This window comes from Theropithecus gelada, chromosome 19 (genome assembly GCF_003255815.1).
Source record: "Theropithecus gelada isolate Dixy chromosome 19, Tgel_1.0, whole genome shotgun sequence".
Classification (NCBI taxonomy): domain Eukaryota; kingdom Metazoa; phylum Chordata; class Mammalia; order Primates; family Cercopithecidae; genus Theropithecus; species Theropithecus gelada.
Window position 1 is genome coordinate 42017128 of NC_037687.1, and position 11554 is coordinate 42028681.

The 11554-nt window shown below is 51.0% G+C and overlaps 1 protein-coding gene across 2 annotated transcripts in view; it reads right to left on the bottom strand.

Annotated features, from left to right (window-relative positions):
* SIPA1L3 (signal induced proliferation associated 1 like 3) overlaps positions 1-11554 on the bottom strand; it is a 308788-nt gene that overhangs the window by 125717 nt on the left and 171517 nt on the right. For both annotated transcript variants that reach the window (XM_025368227.1, XM_025368228.1), the window contains exon 3: positions 3933-5764. In XM_025368227.1, coding sequence (XP_025224012.1) covers positions 3933-5454 — 1522 coding nt within the window. In that variant the 5' untranslated portion in view covers positions 5455-5764. The remainder of the gene's footprint in view (positions 1-3932; positions 5765-11554) is intronic.

The following is an 11554-nucleotide window of genomic DNA, read 5'->3' on the forward strand; positions in this document are numbered from 1 at the left end:
CAAAGTGTTGGGATTACAGGCGTGAGCGAATGCGCTCAGCCAGCCTGATCCATTTTTAAAATCTATATACCCCTAAACCAAGTTGCCAGGTATACAAAGGTTCACAACTACCAGAATTTCTTGGCGAATTTTAAGAAACATGAAACGGCCTTCTTAATTCCTCTAAAAAGTGCTTTCAGCCTTTATTTAAATCTATTTCATGTGATACTGATATTGCCTCATTGGCTATTTCCTTGTAAGCAACTGTCTGGAACTTCTTTTTTTTTTTTTTTGAGACGGAGTCTTGCTCTGTCGCCCAGGCTGGAGTGTAGTGGCACAATCTCGGCTCACTACAAGCTCCGCCTCCTGGGTTCACGCCATTCTCCTGCCTCAGCCTCCCGAGTAGCTGGGACTACAGGCGCCTGCCACCAAGCCCGGCTAAGTTTTTGTATTTTTAGTAGAGACGGGGTTTCACTGTGTTAGCCAGGATGGTCTCGATCTCCTGATCTTGTGATCCGCCCGCCTCGGCCTCCCAAAGTGCTGGGATTACAATCGTGAGCCACCGTGTCTGGCTTGGAACTTCTTTTTGATCCCTTTCTTTTCAATCTCTGTGTCATTTTGTTTGTGCATGTGATATTGATATAATTATCTTCATTTGTCATGCAGTCTGAAGGGTAAAACGTATCACATGGATCAGCTATGGAACAGATACCCCAAACTGAGGGCTTTCTGACTCCAAATTGGAACTCCAGAGACTCCAAGTTGGAGCTCCAGTGTCCCATGGGACAACTTAATTGACATTTGTTATGTTTGACAAGGACATTACTTTAAATATTTTTAAAAAACTAGTTGCTGTGAGCCAGGTGTGGTGGCTCACGCCTATAATCCCAACACTTTGGGAGACCAAGGTGGGTGGATCATCTGAGGTCAGGAGTTCGAGAGCAGCCTGGCCAACATGAAGAACCCCTGTCTCTACTAAAACTACAAAAATTAGCTGGGTGTGATGGCGAGCATCTGTAATCCCAGTTACTTGGGAGGCTGAGGCAGGAGAATCGCATGAACCTGGGAGGCAGAGGCTGCAGTGAGCTGAGATCGTGCCACTGCACTCCAGCCTGGGTGACAGAGCGAGACTCTGCCTCAAAAAAAAGAAAGAAAAAGCAACAACAACAACAAAAATCCAGTTGCTGTGGAGTACTAGCTCCTAGCTCTTTTTTTTTTTTTTAAGAAAAACCCTCTATTCTTGGAAAAGAGAAATTGTCTAGCTAAAAATCTACATTTCCCAGCCTCCTTGCACACAGGTGTGGTCACTAAGTGGAAGTGGTTGGATGGGGCTTCTGAGAAAGCTCTTTAACCCATTTATGCTGGAGACTGCAATTTTGTGGATTTTTCCAGGAGTAAAAATTCAGACCCTGGCAATGACCTTGAGCAGTAGGCTATAACTCCCACATGCTTAGTGTTCCAATAATGAAACACTAGGCATAACGGCATAAGGGGGTTGACTTGACAAGAGGTCTGCCTTTTTGTCCTTACCCTTTCCTCTTTTTCTCTGCCTGGAAACACAGATGTGATGCCTGTAACTGCAGCAGCTATCTTGGTGCGGGGCGGCGGGGGATCATGCCATGCACTAAGGCTGATGTTCCACTGATGCTGAAGACTGACCAAACCAGCCTTGGGCTGCTGAACTCTGGATTTCTTCACATGAGAGTCACTTCTATGTTGTTTAAGCCTGTTACTAGCAGTTACAAGCAATTCTGATTTTTTTTTTTTTTTTTTTGGAGACAGAGTCTCACTCTGTCACCCAGACTGGAGTGCAGTGGCATGATCTCGGCCCACTGCAACATCTGCCTCCTGGGTTCAAGTGATTCTCCTGCCTCAGCCTCTCAAGTAGCTGGGATTACAGCCACATGTCACCACGCCTGGCTAATTTTTTTGTATTTTTAGTAGAGACGTGGTTTCACCATGTTGGCCAAGCTGGTCTTGAACTTCTGACCTCAAGTGATCCGCCTGCCTCAGCCTCCCAAAGTGCTGGTATTACAGGCATGAGCCATCATACCAGCTAATAATTCTGAATCGTTATAGCTGCCACCATCTAAAAATCAGTAAAGTCTATATTTTAAAAAATCTGAGTTTCAGGAGAATCTTGAAAAACTGGAAAGGCTGGTAACACTAGATTTGTCTGCATGTCTTGCATGACAACAGTCAGCTGGCACCAGGCAGGAATGGCCTAGTCTTTGCCTAGCATGCCGTACTCTTGCAGTGTTCTGCTGTCCCCTGAAGCTTCCTGGGTTTATGGTCTCTGCAATACGCTATGCTGTCTCCTGGGAATGCCTCACCAGCACTAATCATGTATGAAACCCATCTCTCCCTGATGTTAACACCCTCCAAACATCAACAGCTTCGCCTTCAAAGTGGATCCAGAGGCCGGGCGCGGTGGCTCACACCTGTAATCCCAGCACTTTGGGAGGGTGAGGCGGGCAGATCACAAGGTCAGGAGATCAAGACCATCCTGGCCAACATGGTGAAACCCCATCTCTACTAAAAATACGAAAAAAAAATTAGCTGGGTGTGGTGGTGCACACCTGTAGTCCCAGCTCCTTGGGAGGCTGAGGCCCATGAATCGCTTGAACCTGGGAGGTGGAGGTTGCAGTGAGCAGAGATGGCGTCACCGCACTCCTAAATGGATCCAGTAGTGGTTTGCAAGATTCTTCCCCACTTCTGGGCTCCCATCTTAGACATGTCCATCATCTCCTGCCTGGATGACTGCAGCAGCCTCCTGCCTGTTCCCCTGTCCTCTCCCCATCCCTCACATGCAGCTCCCCACATGCAGCTGGGGGCAGGTCGTGAACACAGGAGTCGGAGGAGGGCCCTGCCCTGCTCAAAGCCGTCCTGTGGCTCCATCTCATGCAGGGTACAAATGAGAGTCCTTGCTAGAGTCCCACATGACCTGCCCCTGTCACCCCTCTGCGTCAGCTCCATCCACTCTCCCCCATCACTCTGCCCCAGCAACATTGACCTCCTGTCTGTTCCTCCAACATTCCAGGACTTTTTTTTTTTTTGAGATGGAGTTTCGCTCTGTCACTCAAGTTGGAGGCTGGAGTGCAGTGGCACGATCTTGGTTCACTGCAACCCCCGCCTCTCGGGTTCAAGAGATTCTCCTGTCTCAGCCTCCCGAGTAGCTAGGACTACAGGCATGTGCTACCACACCTGGCTAATTTTTGTATTTTTAGAGGAGGCAGGGTTTCGCCATGTTGGCCAGGCTGGTCTTGAACTCCTGACCTCAAGTGATCCGCCCTCCTCGGCCTCCCAAAGTGTTGGGATTACAGGCCTGAGCCACCGCACCTGGCAGTTCCAAGACTTACGTATTCGCTGCTCTGTTCTGGGAACAGGGTCTGCAATTTGCACATGGTGCTTTCAGCTCCGTACTCAAACCGCACCTGCCTCCCAGGCCCTCTCTGACCATCCCCTACTGGGATCTGCCCCCACCCCCCAACACTCCATTTCCTTCTTCCCCACTTTACTCTTTTCCACTGCATTTAGCACCCTATAATCCCCTGTGTATTTTTCATATTTATCCTGTTCTATTGTTTGTCTTACCCATGAAAACATTAAAAGTGCTGGGAAGACAGAATATTTGTTTCAAGCTGGTTGATACTATACCCCCAGGCTCTAGAGAGTGCCTGGCACTGAGCTGTCCAAGCCCATACGTGCTGAGTAAATGCAGAGCTGTTGTGTCCTGTAGCTCCAGGTTTATGGAGTGCTGCTGTGTCAGACACAGGGCTGAGGCCCGGGTGGCTCTGCTCACCGGATCCTCACAGCCCTCCAGAAGGGAGGTCTCTGTTCCTGCCACATCCTCAGTGCCAGAGCAGTACCTGGCACAGAGTAAATGAACAAGTAGGGGTCTCGGAGACAAGCCGCGGCCCACCCAACCCTCCCACCCACCCGCCATCCGTCACCTTTGCCCACGAAGTAATCCTGGTAGTAGCGGGCGCCCAGGTCCACATGCTCGATGCTGTACTGCCGGGGCCGACTCTGCGTCCTCTGCTGCTCCTTGGGCACTTCCAGCACCGAGATGCTGGCGTTGGTGCGGTAGGCGCTCAGGGAGGGCTCTGCCAGGTGGCCCTCACCGCTGCTCGGGGAGCCCACGGAAGCCCGGGAGAAGCTCACGTTGCGCTCACACTCGCCCCCAATCTCGTTGCGGAAGTGTGGGCAGCTGAGCAGCAGGTCATTGCTGTTGTCATCGCCGAGGTCCTGCTCCAAGTTCTCCTTGCAGTTTAGGTCCTCTGTGCTGGTGAAGGCCGGGTCCAGGCCTCCGAGGCTGTGGGCCCGCGAGGCCGTGAGGGAGGCCATGGCCGAGGCGGCGGAGGCGGCCGAGGCGCCCGTGGTGGTGTTCCGCCTCTGCGACACCGACACCCTGTTGGCGGCCGCCTCGTTGAGATCGAACAGCATGCTCTGCACGTCGAAGTGGGCGAAGCTCTTCTGACACACCCACGGCCTGCTGGCTTCCGGGGGGCTGCGGCCCTCGTCGGCCTCCCCCGGGGACCGCCCAGCCTCCCCCTCGGGTTTGCTGCTCCTTAGCTTCCGAAAGATGGACGAGTCCACTGAGTCCCCGCCGCTGAGGCCCCGCGCAGGTTTCTTCCGGGTCTTCTCCTTCTCCTTCGCGGGCTGCAGCGGCAGGAGGCTGTCCTTGGCGGGCTGCCCGTTGTGGCAGTCCTCCTTGGCTCCGCCTCCGCCCCCCATGAGGTGCGGGCCAGGATCTGCCCGGAGGAGCTCGGTGAGGGCCTGGCAGCCCCGGGCGTCCGGCTGCTCGCTGCGGAACTCGTTGAGGATGTCGAAGAAGCTCTGCTCCGGCATGCCCTGCACATCGATAGACGAGGTGCTCCCATACTCGCGGAAGAGGGGCAGCGCCCCCGTGTGCCGGACCCCGCGCGGCTCCCCCGCGTCCTCTGCGTCACACTCGCTGAGCGTTATCTCGCTGCTGCTGCGGTGCCGAAGGGGGAGGAAGGCCTTGCCGGGGGACCGGGGCCACCCGTCCTGGAACTCCACGTCTTTGGACCTTCTCCTGGAGAGTCGGTGGAAGGCTTTGGATCCTGAGGAAGCTGGGGTGCTGGTGGGGGGCTGTCCGTTCTGTATGCTCCTCATGGAATGGGCCATCTTGGTGGCCTTTGTGCCATCTGTGTCCTGTGAGGGGCTTGGGTTGCTCTGCTCTCTCAGGGCCTCCCGCTTGGGCGGCCAGTCGGCCACCCTTGCGCGTACACCCATCTTGGGCATTGCGGGGGTGGTGGGGCTGGGGCGGGTGGTGGCGGTGGCGGTGACCGGGCTGTCACCAAGAGGCTGGGACATGCTGCCATTCTGGGCCCAGAATCCCAAGGGAGCATAGTCCCCTGTGTGTGGCCCAGGGAGGACATCGCCCACCCTGGCCCCACAGCTGGCTGCCAGGTCCACACCATCGCTGGGGATGGCCCGATAGGTGGTCATAGTCCACGGGCACTGGAGTGCTGCTGGCCCGGTACGATGTGGTGTCACTCTATAGGGTTCCCCACCCCTCAGCCATTGTTCAGGGCCGCCAGGCCCAGGATGAAGGATGCTGGGCCCTGAAACCTGACAGGAAGGTTGTGAGCCTGTGGAGTCCAGTTCTCCACCATCGCTGTGCACAGCTGAGCCAGGACAACCTCAGGAGGCAGGTGCTGTCCTGGGGGCTCCAGACCGAGTGGCTCAGCACCACTGAGCAGGCAGCAGTTGCGGGCGCTGGCCAGCCGGAGGTGGCGAGGAAGTTGTCCCCGCCATGCTGAAATGGGAGAAAAGGAAAATGTGAGCTGCGATAGCTGTGTTACTGCTCCCAGAAAGTGGGACATGTGACTTTTCTTGACAGCCTCACTCATTAAAAAAAACTTATTATGGAAATTTGCAAACAAACTCAAAGGCAGAGAGGAGACTGAGTCACCCATCAGCTCCAACAACCACTAACTAGTTCTTATTCCCATTTCATCTATTCACCCCGCCTTATGACCTTCTTTAGAGTAAACCCCAGACATCAGGTCTTTTTTTTTTTTTTTTGAGACAGAGTCTCATTCTGTCACCCCAGGCTCGAGTGCAGTGGCACATGCTTGGCTCACTGCAACCTCCACCTTGAGGGTTCGAATGATTCTCCTGCCTCAGCCTCCCAAGTAGCTGGAATTCCAGCATGCACTCCCTTGCCCGGCTAAGTTTTTGTATTTTTAGTAGAGACAGGGTTTCGTCATATTGGCCAGACTGGTCTCGAATTCCTGACTTCAGGCAATCCCTGCCCACCTCAGCCTCCCAAAGTGCTAGTATTACAGGTATGAGCCACCATACCCGGCCAGACATCAGGTCATTTCACCCATAAATACTTTAGCTTATATCTCTAGTAGGTAAGGTTTAAAAAAAATTACTACAATAACATTATCATACTCATCTAAATTAACAAGAATTCTTTAATGTCATGCAGTACCCTGCCTGCATTACATTTCCCGTCATTGTCTCGCAGGTTTCTTTTGTGAGCTGGTTTGTTCGAAATTATCTTCTGCTTATGCAGGTATTTTCTTAAGTCTCCTTTACTCTACAAGGGCCACCTTCCTTTATTTTGATGCTCTTTACTTGAAGGAAAAGGGTCACCCGTCCTGTGGATTTCCCCACTTTCAGGATCCCTGTGGTGCCACTTAACATGTTCCTCTGCCCCCTGTATTTCCCGTGAACTGGTGGCTTCATGCAGAGGCCAGACTATTGTCCATCTGCTCTGTTGTTCGCTCAGCTCAGCTACTCTGTCAGAAAGGAAGTGAAAATGACAGATGAGTCAACATGAGCACCAGTGGAGTTTGAGGAGGAAAGCCGCAGAAGGAATGTCTCTAGAAATCCATGTGGTTACTGCAGACTATGGCTGGGTAAATCAGAGCCCATCACTTTTTCACTGAGATCTCCCCAGTGACTGCTTACTGCATTAAAACACTATCCAAACTCCTTCCCCTGCTCCATAAACCCCACAGGATCTGGCTCTGATGTCTCTCCCCATCCCTGACTAAACTCTGATCATACTGGCCTTCTTTTCTGTTCTGATGCACTAAACCTTATCCAGGATATCTGATATGCTTCCTCAGTCCTTCCAGAGGCTGGTTCCTTCCTGGGGCTGGTTCCTTCCCATGTCAGTTTTTCCATGGAGACTTCCAGCTGGGCGCGGTGGCTCACGCCTGTAATCCCAGCACTTTGGGAGGCCAAGGTGGGTGGATCACTTGAGCCCAGCAGCTCAAGACCAGCCTGGCCAACATGGCAAAACCCTGTCTCTACTAAAAATACAAAAATTAGCCAGGTGTGGTGGCAGGTACCTGTAGTCCTAGCTGCTCAGGGGGCTGAGGTAAGAGGATTGCTTGAACCCGGGAGGTTGAGATTGCGTGAGCCATGATCACACCACTGCGCTCCAGCCTGGGCAGCAAAGTGAGACCTTCTCTCAAACAAAACAAAACAAAACAAAACAAAAAAACTCCCAAAAAACAAAAACAAAAACCTTCCCAAATCACCCTATAGAGACAGAGAAGCCCCATCTTCTGGAAGCCTTTCTTAATTATCCGCTCTACTTTCTTCCATTTTTTTTTTTGTTGTTGTTGTCTCGCTCTGTCACCCAGGCTGGAGTGCAGTGGCCGGATCTCAGCTCACTGCAAGCTCCGCCTCCCGGGTTCACGCCATTCTCCTGCCTCAGCCTCCCGAGTAGCTGGGACTACAGGCGCCCGCCACCTCGCCCGGCTAGTTTTTTGTATTTTTTAGTAGAGACAGGGTTTCACTGTGTTAGCCAGGATGGTCTCGATCTCCCGACCTCGTGATCCACCCGTCTCAGCCTCCGAAAGTGCTGGGATTACAGGCTTGAGCCACTGCGCCCAGCCTTCTTCCAATTTTTTTTAGCGGTTGTTCATTCTGTCTACTGGCTGGGTCCACCACTCAAATGTTGGCTCCAGAACGGCAGGGATGTCTGTGTTGTTCACTGATGCATCCCCAGTGCCTAGAACAGTGTCCAGGACGTTTGTTCAGTATTTCATGTATGTACGAGTGAACAGATGGCTTCTGCCTAATTGGAGGTGTAAGTACCTCCTGATTTGCAGGCCCCTGGGGAAGGGAGTCTGTGCCTCTGTCCAGCACATAAAACCACCTGCGGGGTCACTTCCCTTTGTCTCCACCTTGAACTTCTAGAAGATGAAAATCCTGCTGGAGAGGAAGGGGAAAGTGGGTCGCCGTCTGTGATGGAACCTGTTGACTGCCCAGCAATCGTGCCCACTCCCTCCTGCCAATGGAACTGATTTTGCTCGGAGCAGTACAGTGCTGCTTTGGGCTGGGCACTTGGCTCAAGGTGACCTCTAAGTTTTCTTTCCTTGGGAATCTAGAGCTGGATGCAGCCGTTCTTGGTCAACAGCTATTGGTGCTTCCTGTGTGAGAAAGTAGCAGGCCTCTTCTGTGTGTGTGTGTGTGTGTGTGTCTCTGTGTGTGTCTGCGCATGTCTGTGTGTGTGTATGTGTCTGTGTGTGTGTGTCTGTCTCTGTATGTGTCTATGTGTGCATCTGTGTCTGTGTGTCTCTGTGTGTCTGTGTGTGCGTGTGTGTGTGCATCTGTCTCTGTGTGTCTGTGTGTGTCTGTGTGTGCCTGTGTCTCTGTGTGCGTGCGTGTCTGTGTGTGTATGTGTCTATGTCTGTGTGTGCATCTGTGTGTCTGTATGTCTGTGTGTGCATGTGTGTCTGTGTGTGCGCATGTCTGTGTGTGTGTGTGTCTGTATGTGTCTATGTGTGCATCTGTGTCTGTGTGTCTTTGTGTGTGCGTGTCTGTGTGTGTGCATCTGTGCGTCTGTCTCTGTGTGTGTCTGTGTGTGCCTCTGTGTCTGTGTGTGCCTCTGTGTCTCTGTGTGCATGCGTGTCTGTGTGTGTATGTGTCTATGTCTGTGTGTGCGTCTGTGTGTCTGTATGTCTGTGTGTGCACGTCTGTGTGTGTGTGCATGTGTGTGTGTGCATCTGTGTGTCTCTGTGTGCGTGCGTGTCTGTGTGTGTGTGTCTGTATGTGCACGCATATGTGCACGTGTAGGGGGGTTTTTCCTAATTTATGCCCAGAGGTATGGAGCGAACCGGCAGAGACCATGAGGGAAGCTCAAAGCAGATTCAAGGAGCAAAATAGCAAGGAGAGCCTACAGCCTCTGAAAAAGCGAGCACCAGAAGAGGGCAGGTGGGGAGTGGGGAGCCCCTCTTCCTGGTGCCCCATGAGAACACAAACAATCCTGAAGACGTTGCTGGGAGGCAGCACGGGGATGGGCTAAAGAAGAGTGAGGAAGCTGGAAAGCCCACAGGGTCGAGTTGCCTAACGGAGACAGGAGAGAGGCCAAGAGGAGCCTGCACTGACCTGGACGGCAGGGTGTCTTCTGCCAACCAAGGCTTGTGGGAGTGTGGATGTCAGATCATCTGATTTTCCAAGAGAAATCAGAAACCTAGAATTGCATGCAACATCTTCCAATTTGAAAAGCAAAAACATTGGCCGGGCATGGTGGCTCACGCCTCTAACCCCAGCACTTTGGGAGGCCGAGGCAGGTGGATTGCCTGAGGTCAGGAGTTCGAGATTAGCCTGGCTACATGGTGAAACTTCATCTCTACTAAAAATACAAAAATTAACCGGGCATGGTGGCACACATCTGTAGTCCCAGCTACTCGGGAGGCTGAGGCAGGAGAATCACTTGAACCCGGGAGGTGGAGGTTACAGTGAGCTGAGATCATGCCACTGCACTCCAGCCTAGGTGACAGTGAGACTCCATCTCAAAAAATGAAAAGAAAAAGAAAAGGAAAAACAACAGAGCAACAGAGACAATAACAAACTATTATACAGACATAATGGGAAGGATTTTCAAGAAACTGCTAATAGTGCTTGCCTCTGTATGTCTGTCCCCACCACTCCCAGCCCCTTCCCCTGCTCCATTTTTCTCCTTAGCACTTATGAACAGGCTTACTTCTTTTTCTTACTCATTATTATTATTATTATTTTACAGACAGGGTCTTTCTCTGTTGTCAAGGCTGAAGTGCAGTGGTACAATCAGAGCTCACTACAGCCTCAAACTCCAGGGCTCAAAGTGATCCTCCTGCCTCAGCCTTCTGAGTAGCTAGGACTAAAGATGCATGTCACCACGCCCAGCTAATTTTTAAATTTTTGGTAGGGGTGGGGTCTCAGTATGTTGCCCAGGCTGGTCTCAAACTCCTGGGCTCAAGTGATCTTCCCACCTCAGCCTCCCAATGTACTGGGATTATAGGTGTGAGGCACCGTGCCCAGCCTCCTCAGTGATTTTCTCACTGGCATCTGGGAACTCATCTGCTGCCTCTGGTTGGCCAGAAGCTGCTTCTCCTGCTATCTTGACATTTTTTAAGCCATACTCTTTCAAAAATTATCAAACCATCCTTTGCTGGCATTAAACTCCCCAGCTTGAGATCCTCCTCCTTCCTTTGGCTTTAGGTTGCCATGTAATGACTTCACTTTTTCTCGAAGCAAATTAGAATCTATAGATATGCCTTTCTTATAGCAATCCTGTACCCACATAGAAGCTGCATTTGCAACACGAGATAAAAATATATTTTGTAAAAAGTGCAAGGTTTTTGTGCCTGCTGGCATAGGTGCAGCGACAGCTTCATGAATTTCCTTTTCATTTTTTACAATGGTCCTCACACTGGATTCATTTATCTGGAAATGGCGGGCAACTGCAGCTGCAGTCCTCCATCGATGGCACATATCAAGCAATTGCATATTTTCTCGTAATGTTATGACTTTTCTGTGCTTCTTGGGACAACTTCCAGCATCACTAGTGGCACTTTGTACGAGTCCCCTGAGGTTATTCAGGGCTTACGGTATTGCACTAAACATGATGAAAACTAGGTGAGAACCTCCAGGGATCATTTTTTACTGCAATATGCAATTTGCTGGAGAGACAAACTGCTCATGTGGAGATGATGAGTGTCACATGGTGTTTCAAATGGATACTCACAGTACTTAAGCTCACTGCAGTAGCAACAGGAGGTGGTCGCAAAACTATGACAGTAGTGCAGTGTGTACTGCAGTTAATTTCATGCAGTTATGATTTAATTCTGCATGTTTATGTTTGTTTACATTTCTCTTGGCTTGGCAATGTATTTGTGTGTAACTTTTGATAAATTTTAACTTTTTAGAATGCATTTGTGTATATTTTATGGTAGTAAATGATAAACTAAATGGACATATATTTTATGTATTCATGACATACCTAACATTTTATTTTATTTATTTTTGAGAAGGAGTCTCGCTTGGTCGCTCACTTATTTATTTGTTTGTTTATTTATTTATTTTTGAGAAGGAGTCTCGCTCAGTCGCCCAGGCTGGAGTGCAGTGGTGTGATCTCGGCTCACTGCAAGCTCCGCCTCCTGGGTTCACGCCATTCTCCTGCCCCAGCCTCCGGAGTAGCTGGGACTACAGGTGCCCGCCACCACGCCTGGCTAATAATTTTTTGTATTTTTAGTAGAGACGGGGTTTCACCGTGTTAGTCAGGATGGTCTCGATCTCCTGACCTTGTGATTCACCT